Below are 15,870 nucleotides of genomic sequence, written 5' to 3' on the forward strand. Positions count from 1 at the left end.
TATTAATGTGAAAGCAAATATTTTTATTTGAAAAAAAAATCAGTAAATTGAATCTTATTTAATAGTATAATTGTATTTTGGTCAAATAACTGAATTTAATATATATAGAAATTAGGTTTCACATGCTTAGTTTCCACCAACCAACCATTTTTCCACCCATGTTCATGGGAAAAACATTTTTCCACCAATATTCATGGATGTGAGATTTATCCAATGTAGGATTCTGAACAATTACTGTAAACTTTTAATTGTCGATTTAATAAATATATTTTATATTTATTTAATTTTTTGAGGAAAATTGCAAAGTTGATATTGAAGAATCTTTCCAGCCAAGACTTTAATTTTCCAGGGGAACCTTGAACCTAGAAACATGCGTTTTGAATACGATTTTCAATTTTTTAATTTCTCATTATTTAGCCAAAAAAAAATTGTTTGAATAACAACTACTTATATAAGAAAAATGATAAAAATTATCTTAATTTGATTTAAAAATTTTACTTGGACTTGATTGGATCAATTGGAAAAAAAAAATATAACTTTTATCCAAAAGAAAAAAAAAATGTATGAAGCCCAATAATCATTAAACTCGAAATAATTGAAGTGCGGCCCAAATGTTTAGGGATGGCGTGCGCATTGACAGGTACGTACCACATGCTACCTTGCTCTCGATTTATAATAAAATTAAATTCACTCATAACTTTTATTTTTGTAAAACTAAGGGCGGGTTTGGTTCAGCGGTTCATACCAGCTGATATTTGATAACTGATGGTTGATAACTGTAACGATTAGTTAATTATTGTTCGTGTTCGGTGAAATTTTAGTAGCCGTTTCTGTTAAAATATAAAATGACTATTATAGACATAATTATTTTTATATATTATGCTGTGTAATGTATATATATCTTTTTAATTTAAGATGATATATTATTTTTTATTTTAATATATTGCATAAATAAAAATATTAATTAAATTTTTAAAATAATATTTAAGAAAAATCGTTAAATAATTATAAACAAAATTACCATAAAAATATTAATTTGAAAAAAAAATAATTTTAATTATTTTTTATAAGGTTAATAAAGTTTAAAATAATATAAATACGAATTAACTACTAGCTGAAATGAAAAAACTCATATACATAGCTTAAAAAAAAGCAGCTATTAGGACTTCTATCAGCTATCAGCTGTGGATTAAAAAGACTTATCAAACACATACGTTGTAGCCGTTGGATATGAACAACTATCAGCTGACTAAATAAGTTAAACCAAACGTACCCTAAAATTTTTTTTCCATTTTTCAATTATGTGAAAAAATTAAAATATTTTAAATCCAACGCGGCAATTACCCCATAATTCACTTAAAAAAAAACCCTATAATTTAATATAAATATATTTTTTCTCTTCACTCTCACTTAGCTACTACCTTCCACTCACCATCAACACCACAACAGTCACCATTGCCATCATTAGCTGAAAATACATGTTAGCTTTCTTGCTATGTTCCTTTAGAATTTTCATTCAATTGAGATCATGTTCATTGATTCTAAACAAGATGAATAATATAATTAAGCATGTATATTAGAAAATTGGTTAAAAAAAACTCTAAAATTATTGTTGAGAACTCCGAACAATTTTATTTTATTTGTTTAATTTAATGTAATTAAATCCCTAATTTTTTACTTATTTCAAACCCATTTACTTTAATCTATTATAATCAAATCCACAAATTTCTACTTATCTAAAACTCATTTACAACAAAATCAATCAAATAATTTGTTTTCCTTGTTTTATGAAGTATGACATCAAAGAAAAGGATCCCAAAATAAAATTTATCCTAAAAATAAAAAATACCAACTTAAACCAAATTTTTTTAAAAAAAAAAGACATTAGAACTTCGAAAAAATTATGACAGGAATGTTGAAAATTCCATTTTGATTAAATATGAAATTTATAAACTACTTACAAGGATGAATAACTATCTAGCTAATAGGTTAAACTTACCTTTTAGCATTGATTCACGCAAATCCAAATAAGCTCATATTTCTCAACTTTCAATTAACAATTTGTAATATTACTGAGTTGAAATTAAGAAATTTAAAATTTACACAGTCGGTTGCTATGTCAGTACTTCAATGATTTTTTTTTTTTTTAATTTTTTTTGATGAATGGAAGATCAAACTTTTATAAATGTAAATCAGCTAAAAACAAGATTCATAATGGAAGAAGGGACTTCCTCCATCCAAATTAGCTCTTCAGCATCAAGGGAAAGAGCTTTTTGAGCAAGGGCATGAGCCACTTCATTGACACATATTTAAAAGCATATTTAGTATTATTGTTAATGTTATTTTTTAAGTATTATTTTAAATTTTATTGTGAAAGGACAGTTTGATATATTTTTTAGCTATTTTGTAATTTTTATAATTAATATTTATCAAAGTTATTTCAACAACTAATTTTTAATAATTATTAATCAATATTTTTAACAAAATATTTCTTTATTAACCACCCAAACAATAATAAAACGTTATTTATTTTGGATCCGCAAAATCCACTTTTAAATATCAAATCCACCTCTAAATATAACAGTTTTTTTTATAGGAATAAATGTCAATTTAATCCCTAAACTTATTTAACAGGGTAAAAGAGGTCAGATTTAACCTTTTGGGCCAATTTAGCCATTCAAATTATATAAAATGATTAAAAAGATTTGATTTCACTTTTTAAATCAATTTTACCCTCGAACTTGTTATGCTTTTTTATAAATTAATAATTGATTTAATTTAACATGATTAACTTTTTATCTTTTTGTAATACACTAAGAACATTCATATTAAATTTTTTCAACACTTATTAATATAAATTTAAAATTCATAAAAACATAATTTCTTGTAATATATTAAATCTATAAACAGACATTATAACTTTAATTTATTCAACATGAAGAATGCATAAATTTCATAAGTGATAACTCAATAATAGATGTTAATTTTAAAATGTTTAAATTAATACATATTTATAAACTCAAAATCATCAATAAAGGCAAAAAGAGATGAAATATATTCATATATTATTTTTTGATATTTTATAATTAATTAATTTTTTAATAAATTAGTCAGCTTGATTTCAACTATAATTTTAATAAATGTCTATATAACGATTTTCATATTGTAAGTACAATGAGGAATTAGAGGTTAATGATCTTCACATTGTGGGGGGAAAGGAGCTGGCTCGAGGGGAGTTTGCATTGTAGAGGATCGAAACTGATGACTTCAGTCATGGTGACCAATCCCGTAAGTACTCTTTGCCACTGAGCTATCCCATTCTGTTCCTTATATCAATGCTTATTAGTGTAAAAATCTACTTAAATTACATCAAAAGTTATAACTATTCCTTATGACTACCTATTTATATTGAAAATTACATTTTAATCAAGTAAATGACTATTATCTTAGGATATCTATTATCAATTCTTTTTTTTTCCTTTAAAAATAAATAAAATGTGCTTACTTATAATGATTTATATTTTCTTTTTAAACCTCTTTGAAAACCACTTTTTAAATTGAAAATAAATTTTATAAAAGCAAGAATTGTAGTTTAAAAGTTTTATTTAAGTTTTTAAACTCAATTTCCTATATTTTTTTAATTATCCATATATCTTACCAGTTTTTCTCTATTATCCTTACATAAATGTTAAATTAAGCTTATTTCATTCTCTACCAAGATTTACTAATGCTTCAATGGGAAGTTATTGACAAATATCCATCAAAATTTGTGGAAAACAAATAAATAGTTTATAGAAAATAAAAATGAAAAATTATAAACTGGGAGTTGGTTTGGGAAAAAAAAAAACTACAATTAATAATAAATAAGCTCTTAATAATTTTTTTAAAATGCTAACACTATCCTCATCATTTTCAACAGAAGTTTAAATTTCTTATTTAATTAATATATATTTTTTATAAATTAAATTATTTTTTAAAATATTTATTAAGGAAACACTATTATTTATAAATTGGCTTAATTATTTCTTTATAGTTGACTTATAAATTAAATAGTAGTAGTGTTTGGCGCCTAGGCGAGGCAACCGGGCATAGGCACCCCACCCATTAATAAATAATTAATCCTCATTCGTATCTAGGATAAAATACTATTTAGTCTCTGAGATTAGGTCAAATTAATTACCTCAACCTTTTATTTTGGGGAAGCAAGAGATCGTTTTTTTTTTTGGCAAAATTATAATTATATCCCTATATTTTGTCGAAATTAACTACTCTATTTTTATATTTTTTAAAATATACTACTATATCTTCATGTTTTAGGTTCGTTTCATTCGGTCCGTCCATTTTTTGCACTTCCAAAAAGAATAACTTAACGGTTGAAAATATTACTCTTTTCTTCCTCTCTTTCTCTTTCAGTGAACAAGTTCAAACCTCTCTCTCTAGCTTATCTTTCGAAAAAAAGAAAAAGAAGAAGAAGAAGAAATGAAATATTCATTGTAAGATTTGGAGAATATATATTAATATTATCAGTAATTAATATAGTAATAGAAATCATTCTTCTTCCTTATTATTGTTGTTGAAATAATAATAAGACTATAATTTTCAATTAGAGATAAAATATGAACAACTCTCTCTAATAGCTCCCATTATGTTTTGTTTTCTTCTGAAAAAATTAATTTATAAAAGTTGAATATTTTAAAGAGAGAAAGAGAAATAGTTTGCTGTGCTTTGTTAGGTGATATTTTTTCTTAACAAATTTTAGTTTTATGGAAGATTGATAAAGTTTGGGTTTAAAAGTTTTGGGGTTTGAGAATTTCTTGATATCATTTTTAATTGGTAATTAAAAAGGAAATTGGATGTAAAAGTTGAATTTCTCATAAGAGTTTAATCATTTTGATGGTTAAGTTGAAAATTTCGGAGATAACCCATCGCAGGCGATAGCAGCAGTGACCTTCAGGCAAGGTACAAAATCGATTTCAAAAGAAAACTGATTTTGTCTTTTAGTTAGAGTCATTGAAGTCATTTTATAGTAATTGAACGTCTGAAAGTGCATAAAATGGACAAAGGGGAACAATGTTTAATAGACCGAAAACAAGAGGGCACAGAAGTGTATTTTAAAAAATACAAGGATAAAATAGCTAATTTTGAAAAAATATAATGGTAATACTATAATTTTCCATTTTTTTTACTATTAAGTCAATTCAAAAGCGAGAGAAATAAAAACAGGACTAAAATAGCCTACTGACCAATATAATTTTTTTTTTAAATTACTCTTTGCCCTCGTCCCTCTTTTGCTCTTTTATCTCCATCTTTGGCATTTAAAAAAAATAAAAAGCAAGATAAAAAAACACAATGTGAAGGGAGGTTGGAATTTATCTTATACAGTTGCCAAACATTTCATTTAAGCAAACCAAGTTTTATCTCCAACAATACTTAAAATACAATCAATTATTGCACAAAAAGTGAAATTGGACTCCATTATTAAACAAATAGCGATGGTTTCAAGGAAGCAAGCTTTTCATTGCCATTGCAAATGAGGGATTGGTAAGACTATAACCACCATCAACAACCAGATTAATCCCACTCACATACTTAGACTCATCGCTTCCCAAATAAACTGCTGCCTCTGCTATATCTTCTGGTTCTAACACAACTCCTTTCAAATTAGCTGAATCCGAAATCATTTCTTCAATTTTCTCTTTCTCTATCTCCATTAACCCCAAAGAATTCCTTAGCAATGGAGTTACAGCTGCATATGGCGAAATACAATTAACCCTAATCCCATATTGTCCTATCTCCACAGCAAGATTCTTAGCCAAACCAACTAAAGCATGTTTTGAAGCAGCGTAGGCATGTGGAGCCTGTAAGCAAGTAACAGAAACAAGACTTGAAGTGAAAAGAATACATCCTTTTTTTGCGGGAATCATAATCCTAGCGGCGTGTTTGGCTGCCAAGAAAGCACCAAATACGTTGACATCAAAAACTCTTTTGAAATCTTCATTTTCTGTAGTTAAAATTCTCGGATCCATAGGTCCTGAAATCCCGGCATTGCTAAACATAATATCAAGCTTTCCATATTTGAAGATGGCCAAATCAACAGCGTTTTGAACATCAGAATCATTTGTTATATCGCAATGAACATAAGAGCAAATTTCTTCCGGTCCGAGTTGTTTACAAAGAGAATAGCCAAGCTCATCTTGAATATCTGCTATTATGATCTTAGCACCATGCATGTTTAAGAAACAATCTTGCACTTGTCTCACCTAATCCACTTGCTCCACCAGTTATCAAAGCTACCTTTCCCTCTAGCCTGCAAAAGAAAAAATGAAAAAAACAGATGAATTAAACAATTTTAAGTAGAACCTCTTTAGTTCTGATAGATTGAAATACGAAAAGCTGTGTTTAGTTACCTCCTGGTGGTTGAGGTTGTGGTAGAACTATTTGTACTCGTCATCTTTGATTTTTAGCACCTAATATGAAAAGAAGAAGCCTAATGCTTTTGAGTTTTGCCTTAGCTTTTTCATCAAATGCAGTAATGGTTTTATAGCCAAGTGACTAATGCACCTAGTGTTGTCGTGAGCAAATTAAGGAGAAAGAAATCTGCTGTCAAAGTTTGACAGATTGCGAAGAAAATCCGCTGTCAAACTTTGACAAATTGTGAAGAAATCTGCTGTCAAATTTCATATTATTTAAAATATTTGATCAAAATTAATTATGTAAAATATTCATTGTATAACTACAGAAAAATAAGAAAGTGTAAACAAAAATAAAAAGTATAATCAATAAAATTTATTGATATTTTATAATAACAAATTAGCATATTAAAAAATTATTTTCGAAATAATAATAAGAAAATTCATGTACCCTTACATAATAATTAAAAATATTATGTATTTGATTAAAGTGACAATAAATTAAAAATTTTAATATTAATAAATTAGAAAAATTGTAAATTGTAAATTAATTTAATAGATACTTTATATTCATTGTAAAATTTTAAAATAATATTCTGACTTATCTTTTTTTTTTTTTTTTTTGAGAGGATCTTATCAATTTTAGTTAATTTTAGATTAGTTGTTACATTTAAATGATATACAAATAATGTAATTAAACAATTAAAAATAATTGTGTTGAAAATTTTAATATAAGTACTAACTACTAATTAAATGCTATTATTAAACAGAAAACACCACCTAACTATGTGACTACTAAAATTAATTGTTCAAAATTCAATAAAAGCCAAATTAATAAAAAGAATACACCTTATACCTAACATTTTCCTTTCAGCATTTTTATATAGGATTGGAAGTTTTTATTTATTCTTTTTATTGTATAGGATAATATGAAAATTAAGTTTTACTTCTAAAAAAAAGAGAAAATTAAATTTCAAGCGTTATATTAAAAATAATTTTTATTTTCCCTCAAAAAAAATTTATTTGTTTTATTATCAGGGATAAGATAAGAGATTCAGAAAGGCTCCATATAGAAATTACTAAAAGTTTCAAAAATTAATTCCAAGTCTATTTTTCTTCATTTCTTTTTTTCAATTTATAATTATAGAAATTAAAAACTAATAAATTTCAAATTTATTTTCTGTTTTGTTATAATTCTTTAAATATTTTTTAACACTTTTTATTTATTCTTTTTAGTCTTTTCAATGCTATTATTTACTATCATTTTTTTTTTGTATGCTAAAGAACTAAAAAAAAAGTTCAAAAAATACTTAAAAAAAGTTATTTAATTTCAATTCTAATAAGAACCATACTAGAATTTTTTTTTAAAAAAAAATCAAGAATGGACTGATCAATGATAATAGCTTTTGTATAATTTGTATTTTCGTGCTAAATTCTACCGGGAAAAATGATCATTTTGCTCCTTAAACTTGAATCACATGTTTAAAACGCTTAAAAACTATCTTTTCGGTCAATGAAAGACAAACAAAATGTTTTTTTTTTTAATTAAATTGTAACAGTGAGTTGAAAGAAGTATAGTTCAAGAACCCTATGCACTACATATTTTCATCATCTTTTCAACGAGATAATTATGTTTTCTTAGATCATTTTTTTCGTATACTCCATCATATTTTTTGTTTTCTTTTATGGGGACATCATTTTTAACGTTAGAATGGTTGATAATAGTGTCTCACATGCTTTTATTTTGTCTATATAACCACACGTGTTGGCCGACTAAAATAATGTGCTACTTGATCTCTTTTGATAAGTTATTGAGAAAATTGCCCAAAAAATTGAATTTTGGGCTTTTTGAACATATGCTCCAAATATAAAGGGCAAAATTACCCTTCTCCAATTCTCTCTTAATATAATTTAGTTCTACTCAGACAAAAAAAAAAAAAAAAAAAAAAAAAAAAAAAAAAAAATCTTTATTTTGATGAACACAGTTAATTATTTAACTCTTAAGAAAACTTAAAAAAAAAATTTTAACTAATCACAATCAATTGCTCCTTCGTCCCAAAAAGATAGTCTATCATCTGTCCTAAAATATAGTCTATTTTTCTTTTTACATTATAATTAATCTTTAAATTGTATATTATATTCTTATTAAATTTTATTTTATTTTCAATAACCCTCATTAATTCTTATTTATTATTTTAATATAATAATTATTTATATGTTATTTAAGATTAATATAATAGAAAATTTATATAGATAAATTTATTCTTTAACGATAATAATTGCGCAAAAATAGTAAGTTGAATGTCGTTTTGTGATGGAGGGGTGCTAAAATGGCTCCCCCTGTCCACTTTTCATTTGTCGCTTGGAGAAGGTTAAAGAGTATTAAGTACAATGTACCTAGACGAATAAAGATCGATTTGATCTTTTAAGCCAAATATTGACCTTACAGTGGTTGCATTTACATATTGACCTTTACCATCAAAAGAAAATATTTTTTAACTTCAACAAATAGTAAAGAAAATCCAAAGGTAGGGACTCAAGTAATTATTTATGAATAAAGATACCATGCACTCCTTTTCTTGATTTGGCACATAGCAAAAAGAAGCGAAGAACATCACTCTCTAGCATCATATACATCATGTGGAAATGGGAAAGTGAAATATAGGAAAATCAAATCTCAGGGAATTCCTGTGATCAGTAAATTTCTTTTTTAAACTAAAAGAAGCTAGCTCTATCAGGAAGCTTCAATGTCATTGACAATGCCATTTAGCTTTCTTTCCAATACTTCAGAGCAAATCTGTCCCATCATTCGGTAGAAAGATAATAAATCAGACAATTGCTCTACCGCCATTTTCCCCATCAAATTTCTTGCTAGTCTTTCTCTTCCTTCATTCAACTTCAATTTCTCAAGGTATGATCCTGCATTCCTCACTGTTGCTCCCATTTGCTTTAGCCTAATCTCCTGTTGCAAGCTCAGAGCCGTATTTGACTGCAATAAATTAAATAAGATATTAGCTCCATAATGGAGTATTTGTCCTGTATTCTATAGATGTCAGGTATCAAATGCTAATTAACCCCACTTTCCATTTAAGATAGATACGAAAATATGATCAGTTTCACAAAACTTTGTAGAATTCATTTCTAACAAACAGTACCTTAAAAGATTCAGCGAAAAAGAATTATCGTAATTAAATAAAACTAACAGGAAAGCCTGATATGGGGATTGCTTGTTGATTCCATTGATTATGAAGGAACTGTATGTACCTCCAAAAATTCTGCACCAGCTTTAAGTTCTGATGCTTTTGATGGGCTTATCTCTTTGCCAGCAGTGTACATATCTCTTGCTAGTGAGAAACTTCTAAGAATGACTTTCCTTTTCTTCTCCATTTCTTGATTTAGCTTTAGAGTCTTTGGCAAAGAATTAGTAGTGCTATTAAGCTTCTTTTGATAAGCAATAACAGCTTTCACAAATTCCTGTGCATATCAATACATTACTTCAAAATATACATATAAATACATAAATTTATAAGTTAAACATAAGTTAAACAAAAATATTTGTAATGATACCTGATAAGCCTTAGGACATCCTGGATAATCGAATTGATCGGTATCAGGATGCCGCATTCGCTCAGGATGGAATTGAAGTCCCATTATAAACTTCCCCTCTTCAGGATTATAAGCATCAGGATCATAAAACCCTTCAATTAACCCATCAGGAGCAAAAGCCATGGGCACAAATCTTTGAGCCAATCTCTTAACACCTTGATGATGATAACTATTAACAGAAATCTCCATTTTCTCTTCTTCTAAGGAATCTTTAAACCAATTATACAAAGGGCTATTCTCAACTACCTTAACTACATGTCTATGCCCATCATAATTATCATAATCAATATGCTTCACTCTTTGAGACTGATCAATCCATTTCTTTGATATCTCTTTCTCTACATCTTGATAAAGGGTACCTCCACAAGCAACATTTAGGACTTGTGATCCTCTGCAAATTCCTAAATAAGGAATATTTCTTTCTAGACAAAGTTTAGCAAGTCCTAATTCTATTGAATCTTTTTCTTTATCAATGGCTGTATCACTTGCGTGTAATCTTCTAATTTCTTCTAATTCTTCTGATGAAAGATTTGTTGGTTCTTCTGATTCATACAATGACGGATCAATATCTTCTCCTTCACACAATAGAACGCCATGGATTGGCTCAAAACTGTCCAATAACATATGCACACCACTAACACGAGGCACAATTACTGGTACGGCACCATAGCTTACTATAAGATCAAGATGATATTCACCTGAAAATTATTTCACCCGTAATCAAGAACATAATATAAAACGGTGGATGATTATACATTAAAATGGATTAATTCGCAGATGGGTTCTACTTCTGCCAATGAGTTATAGCTAAAACTGGAATAGTTCAATCCGCAAACTAAGAACCTCGAAAAGAAATTAGTCGTGGGGGGTGAACCAAAAAATAAGATAAAACAAAAATATGGGAAATGATATGAAATTTACCCACAAAATCGACGAACTTGTTTTTGCGAACGCTGCGTCTAGATACGATAAGGACGCGAGGGAGGATAACGGAGAGATCGGAAGCCATGGAAGCGAAGAAAGAAATTTAACTATTGAAACCTTTTTTTTTTTCTTTTTTGGTTGTACGATAAGAGATCTGAGCTCAAAGAGAGAGTTCAGAGTTGGGTTGTTTTGTTAAGCCATGTTGGCTATTTATACCCTATAGATTTTCCACATCAGGGAGATAAAGCTTACAAGGTGTCACTACTCTGGAAAAAGGGAACGTGCTACACGTGTACATAATCCTGGCGCCGCGTAATAGTAACATTTCCAAGAGTTCGGGTTTGGTGGACACGACTAAATACTCCTAGAGATATGTTTAATTACAATTATCATCACTAATTACGTAATCACATTGCAAATTCTAGTATTGTTTTTTTTTTCATTCCATTCTGATTAAGCAATTATTATTCTAATTATATAGAGTAATAATTAGTATTTGGATAAGAGATTAATTATCATCGAGTATTTGGCTTTATCTTTTTTTTTTTTAAGATAAATTCAATTCAATGGATATCAATTAACTAAAAATATAGAGAATAATTCAACAGAATATTAAAAAACTGAAGATTAATTTTTATTGTTTTTTTTAATATTGGGATGGGAGGATTCGGTATATGCACTTACACGAATTCAATTTCTATAAGGATGAGTATTTACATTCTACAGCTCATGAGAGATTACACCTACCGATTTTATTGAAAAAAAAAAGAGTACATAAAGAACAAGATGAAATGTTAACGTGCATCTCTAAACAAATTAAAAATGATAATTAATAATTAAAATTGACTAGTCGAGCATGCATTCTATGACTAGCTAAGAAGATCAGTTGAGTTGGTGGATTTGATTTCTTTTTATCAATCTGAATTTTAATTCTATAGAAAAAATATTTTAAAAATATTAAAAATATTTTTAATTTATTAGACCGATAAAAAAGTATATTTTTAAAATCATTTGATAAAAAAATTCAGTGTGGATGCATATAAATCATTAAATAATCCTGAACATATTTATTAAAAAACGTGTGCATCAAATTTAAACGTGATTATTATTTTGTATCACAGAAGGTATTTGATTTTAAAAAAAAAAAAGATTGATTACAGCTAAACTTTGGGACAGGCAATTAAATATATTTGCTTAATTAGGTCATTAGGTGACTGGTGTTGATCTTGGGGAGGCGCTTACACGGCAGTTCAACTCTGAGGTGGATATGATCTGGGGCCAGGTCAGATTTGGTTTAGATTAAAAATAACATGGAATAGTAGTACTGCTAACTCCTCAGCTCCCTTGGTGGGGTCTACTTGGTGGTGCACTTATCTATTTCTTGCCAGCGTGTTCTGGTGAGCTTTAGGAAACAGGAATCCAAGTGGATTTGGATCCGTCAGAGTCAAGTAATTAAGTCACCAGATATAGGTCTATAGTCATTTAGTTATACTTCAAAAATAAATAAAGAGAGTTTTAGGTAGTGATTGGTTTAATTCCATTTGGTTTTTGGAATTCATTTGACATGAATTTCACTTGGAATTTTTATTTAGAAATGCATTTCAGAGTTTGGTTTGAGACAAGCTGAAATGTATAATTCGATTGAATTCCATATTATGACCGTTTAGAATAATTTCAGGATTAATTTTGTTTATTATTATTTTCCAAACTACCCTCAAATCTAATTATTTAAGAACAATAAATTTTAATTCAAGTAAAAAATCTTTTATTTAATAAATTTATAATAATTAACAATTATGTAAACTATTTTATTAATAATAATAAATTTATAATAATAGATTTGATATATATATAAAGCAGTTGTATTAACAAAAAAAAAAGTAATTTTTTTTAAATGGCATTTATTACAAAGGAGTAATAAAGTTATTGTTTTCTACAACATGAAATTGGTGGAAGGTTTTGTGTAATCAATGTTTTTGTTCTTTATTTTTAAATAAATAATATATATATATATATATATATATATATATATATATATATATATATGGTAATAGATAATAATAAAATATATCAAATAATAATATATAAATATATATTAAGGAATATTAAACTTCTAAATAAACTTTAATTAACAGATAATATAGGATTCTCACAATTCTTATCTTAATAGAATTTATCTTCACCTCAATATATATATTCTAAATTTACTCAAGCAGACACGAATTCTCGATTACTCTCAATTCCTAATTCTGATAATTAACAATATATAACAAAATATATATATATATATATATATATATATATATATATATATATATATATTGTTGGTATCAGAGCCATTTGACTTAGCCTACTGAACCCATTCCTATTGAACCCGTGAGTAAGACCCATGTGAGTGGCATCGAAAGGGTATAACCAGGAGGGTATAACCAGGTAGTCATTAAAGCTTTTGGTATATAATAATATGGATCCTTTGTTGTGTAGATCGGCTAGTAGTAATAAATCTGAAGACTCAGATAACTCAGAAATTAAAAGGGTAATAAATAGAAATGAATTAATTTTACAGGATTTTAGTAAAGCTATTGATGAATGGGAAATACCTAAAGTTGATAAAGAACAAATTTATAAAATTTCTAAATTTAATTTATTCAAAACAGATTATGTAATTAAAACCGAAGAAAGAGATTTTCAATTAAGTAAACCTTTTGAACGTATAACTCTTTTGTCTTCTAAAACTTTGCAACATCATAAAAGTAAAAAATATAAATATATTCATATAGGATTAATTCAAGTTGGAATAAAACCTTTAACCAGAGAAGGATTAAATACTAGTATTCTTGCAGTAGTAAGAGATGCTAGATTTTTAAATTTTCAAGATTCTTTATTAGGATCAGTTGAGACTAGCTTAAGTGAAGGACCGATCTCCTTTGAGGTCTATCCAGATATGACTGTCTCATTAAATGATTTAAACATTTTAGAAAGTATAGTGTTGGAAATTAAAACTCATAATTATAAAATGAAGCAAGGATCGATTCCTATAGCTTTAATTTATAAAATTCATTATAAAGCAATGAATTCAGCTTTTGGTACTAAATATAAATTACAACCTAAAATTGGTGAAACAAGATTTCTTCAAACAGACTTGACTAAAACAAACACAGTAATTTCTAAAACCATCCAATGGAAAGATATAACACTTCCAGATGAATGGATTTTAGAGGGGGTTGTACCTCCTCCAGTTATTGATCAAATAAAACCAAACGTCAATTTGCAAAAAATTGAACAATTTGAAGATGGTAAAGTAACTTTAAAATTTAATCGCAGTCAAAGTATGAGGTATACAGGGTCATCTTCCTCTGTTACAACAGATGAAAATGATAAACCTAGTTCCTCCATACCTTCTGTAATTTATGCTAAATATAAAGATAATGAATCCAAACCAATTATTCAAACCATAGTAAAACCAAGATATTCAACTTCAGATATTCCAAATAAAATGAAAGGTGTTGATTATAGTAATTCTATACCACAGGCAGTTTATAATCCTGTAGATAATTATGTAAATCAACAGTCAACCTTAGTCAATTCACCTGAATCACCAACAGCTTCAGCTGTCACTGAAAATGTTAGTGATATAAATAGAGAATTAAATGTTCTTAGTAAAATAGATATTGAGAAAAGTTTGATAAAAGAAATATCTAAAACTAAAAATTTACTTAAAATGAAAAGGATATTAAAAATTTACACTTTTGAAGAATTAAAATATGACTATTTAGAATATAAAATAAATAATCAAACTAAAATTAATTTCTTTGATTGGTATAAATTAATTAAAGAAAATAAATCTGAAAAAGATTTAAACCCTATAACAATTAGAGATAGAAGACCTGAATGGATAGTAAATGAACAAACCATAAAAAGTGATTTTCCTCCTAAAACAATTAGTAAATTAAAATATCAAGACAATGAAATTATTTGTGCACCTTATAAAATTGCTCAAGATAATGATGTAAATAAAAAGGTAATTGAACAAAATAACTTTAGTAATGCAAGTTTAATTTGTTTAAACTCACAATTAAAACGTATAGAACATATGCTCGAAGATAAACCTTTAGTTATGGAAAATATAAAAGGTAAAGAAATAGTAAAATCTCACATGTTTAAACCTTACCAAATTTCTCAGTCAAGTAAAAAAGAATTTGTAAATAAATTAAAAGATCAATTAAGTAGACTTCAGGTTAGTTCTGCGACTATTCAACAAGTAGCTCCTGAGACTCCTCAAGCATCTGTAAGTATGATAGAAGAAAACACCAACTCTGATGTTAGTGAACCTGACTCAGAAAATATTAAACAATTTGAAATCAATCCTATAAATCATCATAGAGAAATAGTAAATAGAGCACCAGACTTAGGAATTGTTGATAAACCTAATACTATATCTCAATTTAAATATAATGCTTCAACAATTTATGAATGGAACATAGATGGTTTAAGTGAATATAATATCTTAAGTATTTTACAACAAATGACAATGGCTGCAAATGCTTATAAAACACAGTCAATCATTTCTGATAAGGCTATAGCAGAAATCTTAATTGCTAGATTTACCGGCCAACTTAAAGGATGGTGGGATTATCATCTCACTGAAAAAGACCAGTTAGACATTTTAAATTCAATTCAAGTAAATGAGGAAGATGAACCTATTTATGATGAACATGGTGAACCTATTCAGGATGCTGTTGCAACCTTAATTCTCACTATTTCACTTCATTTTATAGGAGATCTATCACACTTAAAAGATAAAAATGCAGAATTACTTAGTAATTTAAAATGTAAAAACTTAGGTGATTTTCAAAATTATAAAACGACTTTTCTCACTAGATTAATGTTACGAGAAGACTCTAATCAAAGCTTTTGGAAAGAAAAGTTT

General features: G+C 27.3%; 1 protein-coding gene and 1 pseudogene across 2 annotated transcripts; both read right to left on the reverse strand.

Annotated features, from left to right (window-relative positions):
- Positions 1–5,342: 5,342 nt before the first annotated feature.
- On the reverse strand, positions 5,343–6,489 carry LOC149497070 (short chain aldehyde dehydrogenase 1-like; annotated as a pseudogene). The gene is made up of 2 exons (XR_016320468.1): positions 6,408–6,489; positions 5,343–6,307 (listed from the first exon to the last, which is right to left on the reverse strand). The product of XR_016320468.1 is annotated as a short chain aldehyde dehydrogenase 1-like (transcript).
- Positions 6,490–8,922: 2,433 nt separating this feature from the next.
- LOC149497071 (putative glutamine amidotransferase GAT1_2.1) lies at positions 8,923–11,132 on the reverse strand. Its single transcript, XM_089720267.1, has 4 exons — positions 10,938–11,132; positions 9,978–10,714; positions 9,675–9,884; positions 8,923–9,399 (listed from the first exon to the last, which is right to left on the reverse strand). The coding sequence occupies exons 1-4, from the start codon at positions 11,023–11,025 to the stop codon at positions 9,145–9,147; spliced, it is 1,290 nt and encodes a 429-aa protein (XP_089576393.1). The 5' UTR covers positions 11,026–11,132; the 3' UTR covers positions 8,923–9,144.
- Between the last annotated feature and the right edge of the window lie 4,738 nt (positions 11,133–15,870).

Source organism: Jatropha curcas, chromosome 4 (genome assembly GCF_041381405.1).
Source record: "Jatropha curcas cultivar XTBG-Jc1 chromosome 4, XTBG_Jcur_1.0, whole genome shotgun sequence".
NCBI classification, from domain to species: Eukaryota; Viridiplantae; Streptophyta; class Magnoliopsida; order Malpighiales; family Euphorbiaceae; genus Jatropha; species Jatropha curcas.